The sequence below is a fragment of the Chamaea fasciata genome, unplaced genomic scaffold (genome assembly GCF_029207755.1).
Source record: "Chamaea fasciata isolate MVZ Bird 193981 ecotype frontalis unplaced genomic scaffold, bChaFas1.0.hap1 SCAF_19, whole genome shotgun sequence".
Classification (NCBI taxonomy): Eukaryota; Metazoa; Chordata; class Aves; order Passeriformes; family Sylviidae; genus Chamaea; species Chamaea fasciata.
In genome coordinates, this window is record NW_027094104.1 from 1,772,949 (window position 1) to 1,794,038 (window position 21,090).

Here is a 21,090-nt window from a genome sequence, read left to right on the forward strand (position 1 = left end):
CACAGTGGGACAAACTGTACCTCACCTTCCTGCCCCCAGCAAAGGGGCTGCCCAGAGACAGGAAAGCCCTAGGGACAGAAAGGCAGCAGTGAGGGTTTGCTCAGTGTTTCACCACCTCCTTGTGGGATTCACATGCACATTGTCCCGTCCCAGATTCCTCAGAGAAGGAGGTGGATGGGGCAGGGAGGGCTCTCAGCAGCTCCCTCCTTGCTGCCTGCCCTTGGTCTGATCTGAACGGAGCAGTGAAACAGTAGCTTCGTGCAAACTTGGTAACAATGGGTAAATAAAACTCAAGATTTTACCTTCAAAACACCCTCTCTCAGGGGTGCATTTGTTTTCCAGCATCACCTATTTGGCACAGCCAGAGCGACTCTGCATCCATTTAATTCATGCCCAAAATGCACAGCAGGCAATGGAACAAGAGGTGCAGTGAAACACTTGCACTTAGCTTTTGCAACTTCCTAAGAATTAATAAGTAATGATTTCCCTTAGAAAAGCAATCTTTCCATTAATCCCCACTGTCTGAGCATGACTGCGCTTGTGTCTGTGTCTTGGGTTTTGTAACCAAAAAGAAAAAAAAAAATGTTTATTCTGTTCCATCTGTTGAAACCCACTTGGGGAGGTGTTTTTTTTCTTTATCTGTTGTAACTCCAGAAGGGAGGGTGCAACCGCCTTTCTGATAACAAGCCACCTTAGGGTTAAAACCAAGTGGGGCATTGTTTCTTATCTCTGTTCACCCTCCCATTCCCTCCGTGGGGATATCTTTTGTTAATGGGCCATTAAAGCTCACCAATGCCATGACACATTACATCATCCCATTGTGAGATACTTAACCCAGAAAAGAGGAGCCAAACCATTTCCATCTAGATAAAAAGGAGCCACAAGTGCCACCAGTCATCCAGTGCTCCCACGGGACACCCAAAGGAAGACTGGACCCATCTCTGCACCCTTTTCTCTATGGGACCATCTCTACTTCCAACAGGACCCCATCTGCCACTCCGGGAGGGCTTACTTTGGACTGCTTCCAACACCCTGACCAACAAGGTGTCAGGTTGTCTTTCTGACTCTGTCAGGGTTTTCTAGGATTTCTTGTTTGTTTATTCTTCTGTACTACATTTGTATTTTTAATATCCCTAGTAAAGAGCTGCTATACCTATTCCCAAAATCTTTGCCTGACAGCCTTTTAATTGCAAATTTACAATAATTTGGGAAGGGGGGGGGGGGGGGGGGGGGGAGGTTACATTCCAAGGGAGATCCAATCTTCCCTGGCAGACGGCCGTCTATCTAAACCAAGACAGTCTGACATCTTCTTTTCATCCAGTTTGCAAGAACAGCCACATGAATCTAACTGAACTTTTCTATAAAAAAAAAAAAAATCCTAGCATGAAATAATGGCATCTGAAGAGAACCACAATGCACAAATTCAGTTTACTTGTATAAAAATGATTTCTTCACAAACAAGACATTTTAATAGGGCTGATGCAAAAATGCACAGTACTTTAATGGACTCATGCACTAGGTCAGAGTACATGACAACTAAACCATAATGTACAAATTTTCAGGTGTGTGTTTTTATCTAGGGTTTGGTTTTTTCCATGTCTTCTCTATAGGAGTCCACTACCTAGGACAGGAATTATCTGAAAGTTTAAGACTTGCCAAGGCTCCATGGGTAGAAGGTGTCCCCTCAATGCCAGTAATTATGAGAGCTGTTAGTGCAATGCCTTGCCAGCACCTGGTGACCCATTCTGCTGCTGGAAAGGGGAGAAGAAAGGCATATATTCACCACTTACAGGGCAAGAGGGTTTGCTCTAAAACAAATAAAGGCTTTCATAGCCTATGTACATTAACACAGTGGGACACAGTTGTGCCAGGGGTTCATGTTAAATTCCACTGGTTCTAAGCAAAGTTAACAGTTACCAGTGCTATTTATCTGCCTCAAAATTACATACACTCAAAATCCACAGGCTTTTCTGGACGTGTTCAGGTGAACTCTTTAAGTAACTGCAAAGTCACAGCATTTGTATGATGCTTGGCAGCAGCACAGAGCAAGTTCTGCATATCAACAATACTTATAATTTATTTTTAAATGAAAGTTAACCTCTGGCAGTTATACAGCTCTAGGCAAACCCAGACATTTAAGTAGTTACTCACAGTACAGGATTGTGTTTTATCTTTTAATCAAACCATTCCAGATCTGCAGCTCGTTACAGTAGGATATAAATATTCAAACCCAACAGATCTATATTAGACTTCCTATAATAAACAAAGTTTTCATGTATTACATAAAAACGTAGCCTAAGGGAAAAAGGTGTTTTTCTTTTGGCCTACTTCTTTTTAAGACAGTAATATCAACCAGTGCAACTGCCACCCCAAGAACCAGACAGCGGCATTTCACAGAACAAATCTGTACAATTGTTCACATTTTCTCACATCCTAGATGTTCCATTTTCAACGCTGGATCCATTAACTGGAGGCTCCACAATCAGTCTTGGCTCTATCAGCGCATCCCAGCTTTCAGTTATCTGAAAACAAACCACAGGCAGCACTTAGCAGGCGCCAGCAAGATGCAATTTCTGTGCCTTTAGGCTTTTGCCTAGACCTGAACAACAGCACCACTGAACCAAGATCACAGCTCCTCCTGTGAGTCACTGATCCTGTTGGTGAACCTCAACCCGCCTGCTGTCCTGGGTAAGGAAAGGTGGAGGTAAAACAACAGTGATGAAATGAAAAGCTGGTAAGAAAGGATCTCTGTGAGATATGATGTTGTTTATTAGCCAAAACAAGAAGTTTGATGAGTGGCTGTGACCTCAGTTAATTGAGTAACATGCAAGAACTGATTATTATGATATGAAGATGCACATTCTTCCCAGAAAGGAACAATTATTTTTGCTTCCATTGATCCAAATTGGGTGCATGATCACAAAGGGAATGTCCCTGAGGTGAGCAGAGGCAGGAAGCAGGGCAGGTGCCAGCTCTGCAGAGCTGGGGCAGGACTCACAGCAGGCCCCACGTACCTTGGTGTCCTGAGGCACCGCGTACTCGATCAGCTCCTCTCCGTCTGCACTCTGGTACACCAGGTCAAACTTCCCTGGCTCCTTAGCAACTGAAAAACCAAAACAACCAGCTCAAGGAGCTACAAACCAAAGAAACTTTAAATGTTTACCACAAAAGCTGATCAAAACCAGTTTGGCTTCAGGGTTTGTTTTGGATTTACTTTTTTGCGCTCAGTCTCTGGGTTCATAATTGTAACAAAAAATCTTGAGGCAAAACTGAATACTACACACGAAAATTAAGGTAATTATCTGACTATTCACATCAGAAGGTCAACAATATGTTGCTGAAATTTCAGAAGAATGCTTACATGACAATTCATTAATTCTGGCTTAAATGGCAACTGGAGGATACACAGTTTGAGAAACATTCATCATTTCAGGTCTCAGGAACTGGACCTTATCACTGCAGGGACTCACCTCCACAACCACTGAAGACATACCATTATAACCTCATATTGCCTCTGCAGTTCCATAAATAATAACAGAAATAAAATAACTTGTTTCAGAAAATGATACCACAGTAGAGGTGAGTTACTGACCACTCAAACTGACTGGAAAAAATTTATTTTGTCAATACCCATGAGCATCTTTCTCAGTTCAACTAGCAAGGGTTAGAACTTCTCAATTTAATAGACTTCTTGGGGAGGGAATGAGGAGGGAAGGGGTGTGTTGAGAATGAACCCAAGGAAATTTGGAATACTCCTGAAAGACAAAGTGTTCCTTGGACTTCTGGTTTTCCAGGTGACAGCACGTGACAACAAGCCCTTGGTGTCCCCAGGTACGTACACTGTCCTGCTGATGTTGAAAGGATCTCAAGTTCAATCTGCTTATTTTCAGCATTCCAACTGATTATTTTTGCCTCCTTCACAAAGCAATAAGAAAAGAATCAGGTAAGACACACTTCAGCACTGGATAACTATTCCATATTTACAACCAGTGTGCTACTTGATTGCTGCCAGAGGAAATAAGTATATCTGGGTTTGAATTTTCCAGTCTCCATGTAAAAAATCCGCAAAGAATTAATGCTCAGCAATCTGTAACTACTGGCATCAATAAACCAAAATTACTCATTGTCACCAACTTCACAGTTTAAATCAGTACTTATCCAGAAACCAAGTTATGTGAAGTAGCAACAAAATTTTACTTGCACCAGTTTTAAGAACTTGCCCTGACTTCAAATAGCAGCAGACTCAAATACAGCTACATTTTTCTGCTTGAGGGTCTGCATTTTTTGTCATCTCTAAAATATTAATGATTATTAATAATCCTTGTAGTTGGTGTTTGTTTGTTTGTTTTTGGGGTTTTTTGGGTTTTTTAAAATAACAATTACACCTTTCAAATTTTCAATTAGTTTCGGCTTCTAGAATTTTGATTATTACTGCTGCCCCAGGAATAGCCTGTGGAGTCAACTAGATGCAAGGAAAAACACTGCACAACATCGAAGTATCTAAACCATACCTCACCTATCATAGTTTTGTGAGTGAATGAAGGGAGGAGAGAAAACCAGTACCTTATAGTCTGAAACTTCAGGACTGTAATTTTCAGTTAGTTCCAGGCGCTGTTGAAAGAAATACAAGTAACAAACTGAAACCTTTCCCAATCTTTGATGATTCCACCTATATCCAGACAGATTTTTCAGCAGGAGAAAAATGCAAGAGCCAAGTTTCCTACTCCTGGAACACAATGCCAATCATGGTCCCTGGCAGACTTCCAGGACTTGATGCTCCAAAGGATTTACGTTCAGGTCAGGCTCTATGAGAAGATCAGGGAGATGGACCCCCGTCTCCTCAACTGCAGGGATTTCTTTTTCATTTACCTTTATATTTTGCAGTGCAGTGTAATTATTTGTATGGTAAGACTTGCAATAACATCTACATGGAAAATCACATTAAAATGACAGCAGAGACAGCATTTCTTATGTTATACAAATACGGGAAGTGTAAAGAAATGCACTGAGCTTCTGTATATGCTCCAAATATTTGTAAAAATCAAAGCCAGGTTTACAGCAAGTGAATTTCTTAGAGAAACTATTAGGCCAGAAACTTAAGAGTGGACCAAATGAAGCAATTTTAACCTACTAACATTCAGTATTTCCAGAGTTTTTTACCTTAAAGGCAATTCTTTCTCCCACTTGGGGTGGAGCAGCTAGAAGAGGTAACACACTATAGTCTCTTTTGGGAATCTCCACGGGATTCTGTGAAACAAAGAGTAACCCACAGATTTCATTACTGTATCAGTAAAAACAGAAGACAGTGTTTATGCTATATGGATTGCAAGAAGCTCTGAGAAGAGCAAGATACATTCTTTGTTTTTATATACATAATACAATCACTTTACTGTTGTTTCACAAACACATCCTCAGGCTGACAAATGGAATTACACTAAATAAAAGTTAAGATCAGCCTTTATCCCACTAAGCTATTTCTGCTGTTATGAATTACTCTCCATCCTACAGGTTCTTTGTGCAGATCAAGCTGCCAGAGAAAGGTGACTCTGCCTGTGTCACTCACTCACCTGGACAACGACAGAAGTGTTTGTCGCAGCTTCATTTAACTGCCTCTGTTTCTGGCCTTCACTGCTGTAGTTATAGAAGAAGCCAGGGTTTGCTCCTCTCCCATGGCCCCTCATCATCCCACGAAACCCACGGCCCCTAGGTCCTCTCCAGAAGTTATCCTCTCCCATTCCATGCCCCCGTCCACGGCCTGGGCCGGCAAACAGTCCTTGGACACTGGCTGGCAGCTGTTTAGTGCAGTTCCTTACTATGGAATTATGCAGTCCAGCACCTGCTGCAGATTTCTTAACAAGTGTGTCTGAATCTGAACTATCAGAGTCTGAAGAGGAGCTCTTTGCTTTGGGAGCCTTGGTGCTGGCTTTTACAGCCACCACATGGTTTGGCACTGATTTTTCCTTCGCAGTGCTGTCTTGTGCTGGTGTCACATTCTCATCCTCTGTACTTGAGTCAGAATCTGAACTAGAAGACTGGGCTTTTTTAGCATTTTTACTAATTGCAGTCTTAGTCGTTTCAGTGTTAGACTTTACAGTCACTTTATTAGTTTTCACATCAGAATCTGAAGCAGCTTGGGATTTGTCTTTGGGAAGTGTTACCACTACAGGTTTATGGGAAGATTTATTTTCCTTTGCATTTAGTTCACTGCTGTCACTGTCAGACGATTTGCTGGAGGAATCTGAAGCTCCCACCCTCTTTTTCCTGGACTCTGTTGTGATCTTTTTGGCACTATTTTTACCAGAATTTAGAGAAAAGCTCTCATTTGCCTGTTCTAAAGCCATCTTTGATGCAGCAACCTCTGTCTGCTTTTCATCCTTCTTTTTTGTTGCCAACTGCTTCTCCCTCTCTGTTTTTTTCATCTTTTTAGAATGGGAAGTAGAGGTCTCTTCCTTACCTTCTGCAAGTCTATTTCTTCCCCTAACTTCCTCCTTTCTTTTTCTTTTCATGTACCTTTTCTGAGAGTCCCAAGTATCCACAGAGGTCTCTTCCCTACAAGAGGAGTACTCAAGGTTATGCTTCTCCTTTTTCTTTTTCCTTTTATGCTTGCTTTCATTCCTAGACAATTCTTCCTCGTCCTGCTTGTGTCTGTGCCTTTTTTTGTCTTCTTTCGTTGTGTAAATAAAGCCATCATCTATCTCTTCATAATCATCTCCAACTATCTCTTCCAATTTTACTCTGTTAAAAAAACAAAACCAAAAGCCACCGTTCAGCACAATGAACACTTTTCCCTACATGTGAGCAGCTCAAGCAAGTTCCCCTAGAGTGTAGCTGCTCCAGCTCTACCCGGGACAGTCCGGAACCCTCCCCTGCAGGCACAGGCACAACCGCTTGGCTCCCTCCATCCCTTCTGGACACGCTGAGGTGTCTCAGGTGTTGGGAATCAGTGCCCGTGGGCACCCAGCTCCCGCTCCACCGCCCAGGGAAAGAAGAGCTCAGTCCAAGAAGAGCTCAGTCCCCCGGGGAAGCCCCATCCCTGTCCCACTCACGTGGGGATTCACAGAATCCCAGAACGGGTCAGGCTGGAAGGGACCGCAGTGGGGTCAGGTCCCACCTCCCTGCCTCAGCAGAGTAATCCCAGGGCACAGGGTTGTGTCCAGAGGGCTCTGGAACACCCCCCGTGAGGGAAACTCCACATCCTCTCTGGACAATCTGTCCCAGCGTGTGGTAAGCTCTTCCTTGTGGTCAGGTGGAACTTCCTGGGCATCGGTTCCTGCCCGCTTCCTCGTGTCCCACGGCTGGGCACCAGCCCGGTCCGGCCGCTGGGCACCGAATTAGATGCTGACAGACACTGATGAGGCGGTGTGTGGACCGACCCCCGACCCCGCTGTCCCGGCTCCAGGCCTGATCTCGCGGGCCCAGTCCTGCTGTCCTGATCCCGGTCCGGGTCCTGCTCTCTCTGTGTGATCCCGCTCTCCGAATTCCCTGTGCCGATCCCGTTGTCCCGGTCCCTATCCCGATCCCGGTCCCTGCCCCTATCCCGATCCTTGCCCCTATCCCGGTCCCTGTCCCTATCCCTGTCCCTATCCCGGTCCCTATCCCGGTCCCTGTCCCTATCCCTGTCCCTGTCCCTATCCCAGTCCCTGTCCCTGTCCCGGTCCCTATACCTGTCCCTATCCCTGTCCCTATCCCGGTCCCTGTCCCTATCCCGGTCCCTGTCCCTATCCCGGTCCCTTTCCCTATCCCGGTCCCTATCCCGGTCCCTGTCCCTATTCCTGCCCCTATCCCGGTCCCTATCCCTGTCCCTATCCCTGCCCCTATCCCTGTCCCTATCCCTGTCCCTGTCCCAGTCCCTATCCCTGCCCCTATCTCGGTCCCTATCCCGGTCCCTATCCCGGTCCCTATGCCGGTCCCTGTCCCTATCCCTATCCCGGTCCCTGTCCCTATGCCGGTCCCTGTCCCTAGCCCTATCCCGGTCCCTTTCCCTATCCCGGTCCCTTTCCCTATCCCGGTCCCTATCCCTATCCCGGTCCCTATCCCTATCCCGGTCCCTATCCCTGTCCCTATGCCGGTCCCTGTCCCTATCCCTATCCCAGTCCCTATCCCTATCCCGGTCCCTTTCCCTATCCCGGTCCCTATCCCTGTCCCTATCCCGGTCCCTGTCCCTATCCCTATCCCGGTCCCTATCCCTATCCCGGTCCCTTTCCCTATCCCGGTCCCTATCCCTGTCCCTATGCCGGTCCCTGTCCCTATCCCGGTCCCTTTCCCTATCCCGGTCCCTATCCCTGTCCCTATGCCGGTCCCTGTCCCTATCCCGGTCCCTATCCCGGTCCCTATCCCGGTCCCTATCCCGGTCCCTATGCCGGTCCCTGTCCCTATCCCGGTCCCTGTCCCTATCCCGGTCCCTATCCCTGTCCCTATGCCGGTCCCTGTCCCTATCCCTATCCCAGTCCCTATCCCTATCCCGGTCCCTTTCCCTATCCCGGTCCCTATCCCTGTCCCTATCCCGGTCCCTGTCCCTATCCCTATCCCGGTCCCTATCCCTATCCCGGTCCCTTTCCCTATCCCGGTCCCTATCCCTGTCCCTATGCCGGTCCCTGTCCCTATCCCGGTCCCTTTCCCTATCCCGGTCCCTATCCCTGTCCCTATGCCGGTCCCTGTCCCTATCCCGGTCCCTATCCCGGTCCCTATCCCGGTCCCTATCCCGGTCCCTATGCCGGTCCCTGTCCCTATCCCGGTCCCTGTCCCTATCCCGGTCCCTGTCCCCATCCCGGTCCCTCTCCCTATCCCGGTCCGGTCCGGTCCGTACCGCAGCGAGTCGTTGTCCCGCACGAGGCGCGCGCTCTCGGCGGGCGGCAGCAGCGCCCCCTGGAGGAAGAGGCTGAGGCGGGCGCGGCGGCTGAAGCCGAAGCGATGGCGGATGAGGCTGAGCAGGTCGGTGACGAGCCGCGCCTGGCCCGGCTCCAGCAGCAGCCAGCACAGCGCGCAGTCCGGGCTGGCCGGCGGAGGGTGGTCGAACACCAGCCGCAGCCGCACCGGGCCGCCGCCGGCCGCCATCATGGAGGAGGAGGAGGAGGAGGAAGGGGCGGAGGGGCGGAGCGGAGGGCGGGGCCTCAGGGCGGCGGGGGGGCGGTCCCGTGACCGCGGGAGCTGAGGGAGCGATGGGGCCGCTCCGGGCCGGGACCGCGCTGTCCGTGCTGCTGCTGGCCGCAGGTACGGGCCGGGCCGGGCCGGGACAGGACAGGACAGGACGGGACGGGAGGGAGCGAGCGAGCGAGCGGGGAGTCCGGGCACGGCGCTTCTGTGTCCCGCTGCCGGGCAGAGCCCGGGCTGATCCGCGGGAAATTCCGCTCGCCGAGGTGGCGGTCGGGAGGGACGGCGAGGGTGGCGGGAGGCCCGGCGGGAGCAGCAAAGCCTGGCCACCGCGCCTTGGAAAAGCCTTATTGCGCCTACTCCGGTGCGCTGTTGCCTTTTGCCCCGATCCCTGAGAAAAAGCGATGGAGTGTCAAAGGTCTGTTCCGTGTCCGAGATGGACAGCAGACTGACCGTGTAAGGTGTCCAGACTCTACTGACTTAATTGAGTTTAAATGATATTGTGGATTCCTTAGAAGTGGCCCTCTGTCTGCATCAGCTCTCCCTGGGGACTGTGAGGTGATGCGGTCTCCTCAGACACCCAGATCAAAGTACTGGGTTGAGCTCGGTGGATCGGCCATGGAGCCAGTAACGCCAAGGCTGCGGGTTCGATCCCCGTACTGACCGCTTCGCTACACGCCTGGACTCGATCTTTTTAGGTCCCGTTCAATTCGGAGTATTCTGTGATCCTTGTCGAAATCGCAACTGGTTAGGGGGTGATTCCATTGGGGTTAGTGGGACTGTGCCTTCAGCCCCGGCCTTGAAAACACTTCAAGAGCAAATTATTCCAGTGATTGGGCTGTTATTCCGGCGGCAGCTCTGACACCAGGCTCTGATAAGGAAGCACTTAATTACACACTTCATTCATTGACGGTAACTCAGCCGTGGGTGGGGGTGTAAGTATAGGTAGGCTTCTTGTAGTAATTTTTTTAACAGTAGTAGCACTTCTAATTATCACACCCAAGATTGAAATGCAATGTTTTGGAGCAATTCTGGTGGAAAGCCCAAAGGCTGAGGCCTTTTTACCTGGCTGATTGTTATTTTTATTTCCTCTCAAGGTGTAGTTCTGAGGCAGCCCCGGGAGCCTAAAGAGCTGTGGGGATATGTGGAAGTTCGGAGCAAGGCCCACATGTTCTGGTGGCTCTACTATGCAAATAACCCAACCCAAGACTTCACAGAGTTACCTCTCGTCATGTGGCTTCAGGTAAGGTTTGGTTAGATGCACCTAAGCATTAATTCTTTCCATCTGTGCCTGATTCAGTCTGTCTGACATTGTGCAGCTCTACAGAAACAGGATTCAAAACTGCCTGGTTCTAAATGCCTCTCCTTGTGAATGAGGTGTTGGGGTTGGGAAAAACAAGGATGATTTAATTCTGCACTTGTGGGGTGTCCTCAACTGCTTACCTTCCATCAAGTTCTAGTGCAATAACTGAGGTTGTTCTCATTTTTCATACAATAGTAGTGATTTTTGTGCATTATAGTTTCACAGCTCCTTTCCTGGAGAGTTTCAAGTCAAAACAATGTTCAGAGAGAGAGAGTAGATAAAATAATCAGAGATTTAGGATGATTGCTAAATGGAAAGAATCCCAGTTTAATAAAAGTGGTGGCATGTTCTCCACAATACATTTCAGAAGTTAATGTTGAGTAGAATCACTTGAGGACTTGTTCTTATTTTTTCTGAGTTATTTCATCAGAGTGAAACCCACAAGTTCTACATGCTGATTAAGCTAATGACTTGCAAAGCCCCAGTTAGCAGATAGGCTAACTTTTGCACTCCATATTCAGGGAATGAGGTTTTGAAACTGTGCTCACATAGCAGGCAGCTTTTACCAGAAGCTCTCACAAGTCGGTGACTGCTTCTCTGTTGAATTCTCGTTTTCAGAAATGGCATGTGTGTGCATAACCCAAGACCATGAGGAACAGAGCCTGCTCTGCAAATTAACATGGAGTGCAAAAGCCATTTGTAAAAATTTACAATCTGTCATTCTACTTACTGGCTGGCTTGTATTTTCCTTCCGTCTGTCCTATCTATGCCATGCTGCCTTTTAACGTCTTTGTCATTCGGTATTTCCCTGCAGGGAGGTCCAGGATCTTCAGGCTGTGGATATGGGAACTTTGAAGAGATTGGTCCATTAGACAAAGCATTGAAACCAAGAAATACAACCTGGGTACAGTAAAGAGTTCAACTTCTAACTACTAAGTACAAATGTTTGTTTGCTTGTGTAAGCAGATGATCACTATGCAAAAAAACACAGAACAGTTTTTCATTTAAAGTTCAGTAGAACTATAATATTTCAAGTTAAAATATTGTGGTTAATAAATTAGCTTTTAGGAATAGTCTTGTTTAGAACTGAGGGGTAGACATATTAATTTGATGAAGTATATCTGGTCTTTCATAAAATTGTGACGTGCAGATGTCTGGGAAAGAGGGAGCAGGGAAATTGTAGAAAGTGTTATTTCAGATCACAGCTTCATCGTGTGCAGTCACAGAGCTTTTTCTGGGTGGCTGGCAGTGTAAAACCTATGGCTTGTAATTACAGGTCCAGTATGGCCTTCAAGGGAAAACAAATTACAGCTGCCTGTGAAGGTGGAAGTTTAATTACTGCAATATATTTGTGCTCTGAGCTACCAATAGTCTGAAGTATTCCAGAGTTCCCTAGGTGACCTGCCCCTGGATCACTGGGACTTTTGGGGCGTATTTCTGGTTACAGATTGAGCTAATTGAAGGACTTTATGTTGCACCTAATTTTTTTGCATGTTTTTTCAGGTCCAAGGATTTGCTGGCTCAGATAATAATTTGTGCCATCAAAACTAAGGTTTTTTTCCTGGTGCTGAACTGAGGTTTTATACAAACCTTCTTTCTACTTCTGCAGTTGCAGGCAGCCAGTATCTTGTTTGTGGATAATCCTGTGGGCACTGGATTCAGTTATGTGGATGATTGTAGTTTGTTTGCCCAAAACCTTACCACAGTAGTTTCTGATATGATGGTTTTTCTTGGAGAATTCTTCAAGTGTAGAACAGAGTTCCAGGTAAGTGAATTGAATTCTTGTTTATTGTTGTATTTTTCTCTGCTTTTAAATAGGATTCAAAACTAATTAGGGAACAGACTTCCAGATGAGCAGTATTTAGCTGTTAGGTAGTGTTTGGTGCAGATAAAACCACTGTCTCTTATTTTCCACGTTTCAGAAGCTGTGTCTTGATTTTGGGGTTAGTTATATAAGCATTGGGGTGGATTATTGTCTGTTGAGTGATCTGAGCAGCATATCTAGGATCACAGCTGCTTATAGTTCCCAAATACTTAAGAACCAACCCCAGCAAATCACCAGGATGTTATGGAAACCTTATGTGCCACTTAAAATAAGACACACATTAAATGTTTGATGGTGAGAGGTGAATGGCCAGTGCCTGGGTCCTGTGGGAGATGGATGGAGGTATCTTCTGCCCTCTGCCCAACGAGTTCCTTGTGTGGCTTTTCTCTCCCCAGACCATCCCATTCTACATATTTTCTGAATCTTATGGAGGTAAAATGGCTGCTGGGGTTGCCTTAGAGCTGCACAAGGTAAGTACTTGGAGGATATAGTTCACTTTTCACTTTAAAACCTGGAGTTCTACAAGTACTTTTATTTTCTGGAATACGCTGTCCCTATTGCCTAATTCACAATGCTACTTTTTTCACTCTAGAGTCATGAATATCTAACTAAAATTTGATTCTTGGTTTGGTATTTTGTTTTGTTTTTCCTCTTATTCACAAAGGCTGTTCAAAAAGGGATCATAAAGTGCAATTTTATGGGGACTGCTCTTGGAGACTCCTGGATTTCTCCTTTGGGTATGTTTAAACTCCTCAGGCTGTGGATGATTTGTTGTTATTTTGTTTTGGTGGGTGTTGTAATCATTCCATGAGTACCTAAAGTAAAAAATGCCATCCCTGCCTTAAGTGAATTAACTCTGTAGTGATTCTGGTAAATCAAAAAGGAATACTGAGCCTTGCAAGCTGTGACTGAAGAGTCTCTCTTTAGAATGTATCTAGGTTAGGAAAAGTCAGAGAGCAAGGTCAGGGAGGAGCACACTTGCATCTGGAGTGGTGGGATGGTGAAATGTCCTTACACATCTCCACAGCCTCTGGCGTGTTTTGTAAGAGTCCTGTGCTTAAATGTGGCCACCAAATTATTCACAAGGCTGCAAGTGAGATTTGTGTCTGGTGGAGGACAAAAAGCAAATGAAAAGGCTCTTGGTCCTTCAGTGGGATTGGCAAAGGCAGGCTTCACAGATTCCCTGCAGCACAGGACAATACCAAGCAAGCTCTTATCTGTCTTATCAACTGATCCTTAGAATTTACAAAGTTGTTGTAAAGCAGATTTGTTTGATAACTCAGTTGTTCCCTTGTGACTTTTCAAACAGATCAGTTTAGATAATTCTCATCCTCTTGTTAGACCTCTGCCCATGTTCTGGCAACGTGCTGCAATGCTGTGGGGAGAACATTTTGCTAAAAACATGGTGGTTGCTTTTAAATAAATTTCACTGGTTAGCTCATAGGGGGTTAATGATGTTGCAGCATTTGTAAAGAACCTTGTCTGTGGTACATAACCTTAGGGTTAAACAGAGCTGACTGTACCCTTCTACTGATTAATTAATCTCCATTTATTTTTCTCATAAATATTGTTGCTCCAGTAAAGGAAAAGTAAGTTAAATCTTATGCTAATGATTGATTGTCAGTTTGAAATCTGTTCCATTTGTTTAGACTCTGTGCTGTCCTGGGGGCCCTACCTTTACAGCACTGTAAGTACCTTAAACTCTTGCTTCCCACCTGATCCCTTGTGCTGCCACACCGTACAAATGGGTGTTGAATTTTAGCATTGCCTCTTGGCCTGAATAAAACCTCGAAAGCATGGAGGCTGTTAGCAATAAATGGATGTGGAATTTTAATTGAAACCGTCCTTTGTGTTTGTCTCCCAGTCTCTCCTTGACGATAATGGGCTAGCAGAGGTGACTGCTGTCGCCAAAGAAATAATGGATGCAATAAATAAAAATCAGTATGGGCTGGCCACTGAGCTCTGGGGCAAGGCTGAAGGTGTCATTGAAGAGGTGAGATCTTTGACTAACATTAAGAACTAACTACTGCCTGTGGAAGGCGCGTGATTCCAGGTTATCCTTTCTATGAATGCTGAGCTGGCGTGAACTCTCCAACCCTCTGCCCAGTCATTTTTGCCAGGATTTGTTTTACCGCAGTGCTGATGCAAAGGAGTGTTTGCTATGCCCCACTGGGTGAGTGACAGAGAAAGTGGGCAGGACAGCCCGTGTGGTCTTCCAGTATTGCACTGAGGTTTCAGCATACAACTAGTCCTCTTGATTTCCACAGTTTCAAATTAAAGAAACTGTATCTCCTGGAAAGCTTTGACTATTGAAAACTGCATCCAGGAAGACACAAATTTGAAATCTCTATTTGAAGAACTACAGTAGGTGCACAGGGTTGAAAGGAACCTCCAGTTATGGGCTGTTACTGTGGGTCACTGCATCTCCTTACTTAGAAATTTCCAGCATAAAAGATTGGTAAAGTTTTGCTTTTGTTTCTTCTGTTAAAAAGTTGCTCCAAAATCTCAGTCTTTGTTGCATCTCATTCTTTAGTACAGGGAAGGCTCTGGCTTCCTCGGACAGAAAGGCTAATCTGGAGCCTTTTTTTTTTTTTTTTTTGGTGGTTTTTTTGTTTGGTTGGTTTTGGGTTTTTTTCTTCTGCATTTCATAACTGGCAGTGCCTTGCACATAGCTGGTTTCACTTCTTGCCGTTTGGAAGGAACTTTTGGTTCCTGTTTTACTTTTCAAATCTACTTGGCTTCCCCTCTCAGTTGTGATGGTGCTGGCAGGTGAAGGCACTGCAGTTCTTCTGGAGTTCTGTTGTGAGCTGATTTCTGACCTAAGCATCAGAACTTTATAAACTCAAAAATCAAGTAAAGCAGGACTTGAAGAATCTGGAGTAACTTCTCTAATGGCTACACTGCTCATGTTTGTCCTTGGATGCAGGCAGCCTCTGTCAGCTGCATCAGAGCTGCCAATCTGCAATGCTTGGGCACATCCAGCTGTCAGCAGCTCCAGAAGAGGGGTGCCTCATGCCCATCACCACGTTTGTGAGGAAGCATTTTAGATTTTGGAGGATTGTAGGTTTGAAGGATGTTGACTGAGAGCAGCACTAGACCAGAGCTGGCAGTAGGGGCTGTCTGAAGGCATCACCTGGCACTGCAGCTCTCTGTCATGAGTAATGTAGGGTAAGGCTTCCTGTAGCTTCACATCTGCTTCAGAGGAGTAAATAACATCTCTGGTATGACCCATGTGGGAACAATACAGGCTTGAGGAATCTCTTTCCCACTTCTCAAAGCAATTGTAGAACCGAAGTTTTTCACAAATATCTTCCTGGTGTGCAGGTAAAGTGACAGGTCACAGGGTCCTTTATTTAGGATTTACTTTTTTTTTTTTTTCAGGAAAGACTGTTCTTCGTCTCTGAGAAATGTTTTTATTACTGTTACTGAAATTATCTTGTGTTTTCAGAACACAGACAATGTGAACTTTTATAACATCTTGACTAAGGAGGTTCCAGAAGTGAAATCAGATGAACAAGAAAATCTCCATCTCAGTAAGTTTTATTTAAATACTTAAACTTCTGAGGCCCTGTGTTTCAATTCACATACTTCAGCTCTGACAGTGGAAAGAGCCTCAGTGTAGCACATCCTCAAAATGGATGTTGATATTCTCCCGAGCAGAACGTGTTTGCTGTTGCATAGAGACAGATAGGAATGTGGAGCAACCCTATAGATGACACCTCCACCTATACATCTTGCACAAATTACAGCAAGGAAGCAGTCAGTATAATTGCAACATCATTTTATGACCTTTTAAGTTACTTCCTCTTACTGTCTTTCATTCTGTCTTTAACACAGGACACAGAAGTGTCTCATCAGTATAAACAGTCTGATTAAATTCTTGCTCCATGATTTTTGTGCAGCAATGTGAGAACCACACGTGTAGAGTTTTTTCAAGTTCTTTTTCTGTTGGCTTCATAAGGGAAGGTGAAATTAACTCCTGAAAGTAAAACCTTGCAGCTCAAAAATAACTTATTGATGAGAAGAGCATTAAGGCAGAAGCTGGTGCCCAGAAAAAGTGCAGTGTTAGCCAAAAGTAGGAATGGATGGGTTCTTCCTGTATCATCCTGCCCTAAATAGGAGTTGACTTCAGTGGTTTCTATTAAAAGCAAGCAAATCTCTCTCTGTGGTGTTGCGTTTTCATTAGAAAAGGGTTTGTTGGCCATGATTGCCACTGAAGGTTGTTATCTGTGCAGGATGGTGATCAAAGTGTGTTCTCTTTTTTTTTCAGTGCGGCTTTACCAGCGCCATGTCGGAAAAATGCATCAGAGCAGCCTCGATGAGCTGATGAATGGGCCCATCAGAAAGAAGCTGATGATCATTCCTGACTGTGTGAAGTGGGGAGGTACTTTCCTGTCTGCTAGTGTGCACCTGCTGCTTACAGTATTGCATCCTGTAGGAAAATACAACTGGTCACATTCAATTGTTGTTATCCATGGGGCTAAGGAGGGGATTTCTTCTCAGAAAAGAAGATGTCTTGGGGCAGGCCTGTGGGAGCAGGTGTGGTTCTGGTTCTGATTCTGCTGCTCATATCTATCTTCAGGCAAGTGACTAAAAATGTAGGGGGAGGGAGGAGGATCCTCTGTATTTCAGGAGCTGCTTTTTGTCTTTCATGCAATCTTGCTGGAATTCCTGTCAGCTTTTCTCTGCCAGAAGTCTGATGTCATGTAATGATGCATCTTATGGTGGAGGGGGTGTAAAACAGGCTTAAAGGGCTGATGCCAGCACCCTGTGCATGTAAATAGGAGCCAGAAAGTACAACACTGTCTATGAGCTCCAGTGGGTCCTCCTGCTCCTCAAACTGATAAATCACTGGTGCCACTTCGGGCTAGGACTGTTTCTTGTGCAGCTGTGAACTCCATTTTAGGGCCTTTAGCCCATGCTTCTGTCCCAGCTTGGGGATGACATCCTTCACCGCTTAAAATTTGCCTTTCTGCTTCCAACAGGTCAGTCCAGACAGGTCTTTGAGAACATGGCTGAGGACTTCATGAAACCTGTCATCGATATTGTTGATCAGCTTTTGGCAGCCAATGTCAGTGTTACAGTCTATAATGGGCAGCTGGACCTCATTGTTGACACCATGGGTGAGGAACTTCTTGACTGGGGATGGAAACAGAACATGTGATGAGTAGAATGTGGAGCTTTTTGTACCAATATACTGAAAGATTTCTCCAATCTCCTGTGCAAACCACGTATCTAACTAGCAGTGCTTAAATACTACAGTCATAAATGAGCAGCACTTAGGATGTTTTGCTTGTATCCCTCTGAGAGAGGCAAATCCTTTACCTCCATTATACTGTTGAGAAATGGATCTGCAACATCAGTAATTGCTTGTGTCAGTGAAGCTAATAATTCATTTAATCCTCCTGGATAGGCACATAGATGTATATGTGTGTATGCTCATTCATAGGCAAAGAATGCTGGCAATTAATGAGGGAGGGTGCAGTGGAAGAGTGATCACACCTGCTCTCAGTGTAGGCTCCTGCACACCTTGGGCTTTGTTGCTTGTAAGATGCTGCAAGGGGCAGTTTGGGAGCCAGGCCAAGTGCTGCTGAAATGCCTCATAGGGCTGCTGTGCTCCCTTCCACTGGTCTTTTCTTACTGAGTTAAAGAATCTGCAGTCACAGACTCCACAAACACCTTCCTTTGTTGCAAAAGGCTTTATTCCTTGTATGTCTCTGTCCAATTAGATACTCAGATGTCCTTCATGAGAAACACAGTAATCAATAAATTCAGGAAACACAGTATTTAGGCTGTCAAAACAGATTAGCAGTTAGTGGTGCTCCAGTTTATCACATTTTGGTCTAAAATTGAGCTGTAGTTAACATGTAAATTCTTCCAGCAGTTCACAGGTTAGGCTAAAGCTTTGTCCCCCTTGGAGTCCTGGAACTGATCTTGTTGCTGTCTTGACCCTCCACCTTCTATAGCAGCACCTTGAAACAGGAAGCCTTTCCAGTCTTCCCTCAATGAGTGCCTAACAAACAGAGAAATAGCGCCTCTTCTGATTTCCAGGAGGGAGCCTTCCAGGGCCTTTTCCAGGGCTGATCCTTTTCCATGGCAGGACACTTAAGGTTTTTGAGGTGCAGGGTGACCATGTTGGAATTTCTAGGGCTGGAGAGCCTCCAAGAAGCACCTGTTCAACTTGGTCAATCCTAAATCCATTTCATACACACCTTCACTGTTTACTTATTCCCTTCTCCCCTCCATTGGTTTGTTTCAGTTTGTCCTGAATTTTCCTAGGCATAACAAAATTGTTTCTAGGATCTGAGCACACAGACTCTGTGCTAACTCTGCTGTACTGGTATCCAGTGCCGGGGGCATCCAGCTGAACTGGACTCCCAAGCTGCTGTGGAAGCAAGGATCAGTAATTTCCAAGTATTGGTATCAATGCTGTCTCTTATCTCCAACAGGCCAGGAGGCGTGGATCCGGAAACTGAAGTGGCCTGATCTGGACCAGTTCAGCCAGAAGAGGTGGAAGGCACTGTATGTGTCTCCAGAATCCATGGAGACAGCTGCTTTCCACAAGGCCTATGAGAACTTGGCTTTCTTCTGGATTCTCAAGGCTGGGCACATGGTAAATAATGAAGTCCTTGGGGTGGAATCAGCAAGAAGACTGAAGATGTGTGTGTAGCTGCTGTCTGCTTCCTTGTGGCAGCTGCTTATCCTGTGCTTTTCTCTGTGCTAGGTACCAGCTGACCAAGGAGAGATGGCACTCAAAATGCTCAGGATGGTGACCCAGCAGCAGCACTAGGGGAGGGGAGGTCAGCTGGTCTGGCTTCCTGCCCAGCACCAGGGCTCTGGAGGAGTGTGAACCTGGGATCCCAAGCCAAAGGGGGCACAGTGGCTGTTTGGACACACAGCCTCCCTCATCTTGCTGATACTGTGCACAAGTGCTGGTGGAAAAGCATTTTTTTCCTTGAATGAGTTATTGCTTTTGAATTTTTAAGCTGTGATTTGCTGCCTTAAAACTGCTTATAAATGACTCTTCCAGAGGGAAGTCCTCTGTCATAAAGAACAAGCCCTGAACCTTTGCCTTGGAAGGATTTTGTGCTCTTGCCCTTCCCTGAATGCTCCCTTGTCTGTTTACACACCAAGAGTAAAACTGATTTGACTTGATTTGCTTTGTGTTCCTCTGGGAGGGCTAACCTGCTTCATGAGGCTGTGGAATGGTCCTTCCTTTGTCTTCAGGCTTCTGCTTGAGTCACCTGGCTGGATTTCAAACTGAAGACATGGAAATGCCAGGACAGAGGACCTGCCCTAGAGGAATCACAGTCCATGTCATCCTGCTGAGGTGCCTGAATTGGGATCCAGGATTCTTCCGACTTCCTGTGCTATGGAGTGAGAAAAACATCCCACAGAGAAGGATTTGACCCTTTTTTATCTGACCATTTGTTTCTTATTTCCATTCTTCTTAATGCTTGCTACTCAAACTTTGCCTTTATCCTCAACACCTAAAGCACATCCAGCAGGAATTCCTGTTTTTCTGTATCCTGAAGCAGAAGGTCTGTTAATACCCTCTTGTACCAAAGAGTCCCAACAGACAGAAGCCTCTTAAAACCTTCTGGGTTTAGCCAGAAGGAAAGGAGCATTACTTGAGCAATAACAGCATAATTCTGAAAGATGATAGGAGTGTTTAAAAGAAGGATATACAAAATCTTGATCCATGTCTTTTAGAGATTTTTTTAAGTCTTGCAGAGAACTTTTATTTTGAAACTTTTTTTTTTTTATAATATATAGTCAAGAAGAGACTTGATCAGACATCATTTGACTTTTGCTATTGAGCAGGAAGTAGTTTTTTTTTTTTATTGGTGTCTGATAGGAGGCACAAGAGCTCTTTCCAGCTGTTAGAATCCTAAATAAATAGCAACCTCTCAATTACTACAGCCACTGAAACTGTCATGAAATACCTGACAGCACTGTCTTAGCAAGGACTGAGGCACAATGCTGTGTCAGCACACATGCAATCACCCTGCAGCTGCATACTGGCACCTAGTAATTGCTTTCTTTTTCATGATACTTTCTTGTATTCTTGAGAACTTTAGCAGTGGGAATCCACATTTGGTTTTTAAAATGCCTTTTTCAATAAATAGGTCTAATTCATCTCTCTTCAGCATCACATTGATTTCACTGCTTGAAAATGACATCTTTTCTGTTTCAGCTTTTAGAGGAGGTTGCTACCAGTGTGTAAATTTGCATTCTTGGAATATTTTTAAATAATTTGCTTAGCAAATCAGTATGTTCTTGCCTGGATAATGTGCTGGTTTGGGCTGGGATAGAGTTAATTTTCTTCCTAGTGGATAGTCTGGGCTATGTTTTGGATTTGTGCTGGAATTGCTGATAACACAGGGTTGTTCAGTTGTGGCTGAACAGTTCTGACGAGGCCTTTTCTGCCCTCACCAGACCCCACCAGTGAGGGGCCTTTTGGGAGCAGAAGGAGTTGGAGGGGACACAGCCAGGACAGCTGACCCTAACTGACCTAAGGGATGTCCCAGGCCAGGTGGTGTCATGCTCACCTGGGGGGGAAGAAGGAGGGGGTGACTTCGGGGGTGATGCTATTTGTCTTCACAAATAACAGCTGCATGTGATGGAGCCCTGCTTCCTTGGAGGCAGCCGCACACCTGCCTGCCCATGGGAAGTGGTGAAAGAATTCCTTGTTTTAATTTGCTTGTTGCCTATTAAACTGTCTTTATTTCAACACAAGTTCTCAGTTTTACCCTTCAGTCTCTCCCCCGTCTCTCTCGGGGAGGAAAGTAAGTGGGTGGGCAGCTCTGTGATGTTTGTTTGCTGGCTGGGGTTAGACGATTCCAGCAGTTTGAGTTGGCTGGTCCTCAGT

The 21,090-nt window shown here is 45.6% G+C and overlaps 2 protein-coding genes across 2 annotated transcripts; one reads left to right on the forward strand and one right to left on the reverse strand.

Moving 5' to 3' along the window:
- Positions 1-1,422: 1,422 nt before the first annotated feature.
- On the reverse strand, positions 1,423-9,068 carry COIL (coilin). The gene is made up of 8 exons (XM_066200193.1): positions 8,807-9,068; positions 5,568-6,735; positions 5,161-5,247; positions 4,564-4,611; positions 3,840-3,915; positions 3,015-3,103; positions 2,431-2,522; positions 1,423-1,751 (listed from the first exon to the last, which is right to left on the reverse strand). Exons 1-8 carry the CDS (start codon positions 9,055-9,057, stop codon positions 1,685-1,687), a joined length of 1,878 nt encoding a protein of 625 aa, XP_066056290.1. The 5' UTR covers positions 9,058-9,068; the 3' UTR covers positions 1,423-1,684.
- On the forward strand, positions 9,056-20,357 carry SCPEP1 (serine carboxypeptidase 1). The gene is given in 14 exon segments (XM_066200195.1): positions 9,056-9,076; positions 9,078-9,210; positions 10,188-10,333; positions 11,208-11,297; positions 12,003-12,158; positions 12,614-12,688; positions 12,883-12,955; positions 13,868-13,905; positions 14,083-14,211; positions 15,667-15,751; positions 16,489-16,602; positions 17,204-17,341; positions 18,668-18,831; positions 18,943-20,357. Coding segments are annotated over 14 exon segments (1,428 nt in total). The 3' UTR covers positions 19,009-20,357.
- The last annotated feature ends 733 nt before the right edge of the window (positions 20,358-21,090 follow it).

Excerpts from the sequence above, each read along its gene's own strand:
- COIL (XM_066200193.1), bottom strand. The coding sequence starts at position 9,057 with ATGATGGCGGCCGGCGGCGGCCCGGTGCGGCTGCGGCTGGTGTTCGAC. Across the intron at positions 3,104-3,839 it reads TTCAACATCAGCAGGACAGT|TTGCTAAGGAGCCAGGGAAG; the intron begins GTACGTACCTGG and ends TTGGTTTTTCAG. Across the intron at positions 2,523-3,014 it reads CGGTGCCTCAGGACACCAAG|ATAACTGAAAGCTGGGATGC; the intron begins GTACGTGGGGCC and ends GTTTGTTTTCAG.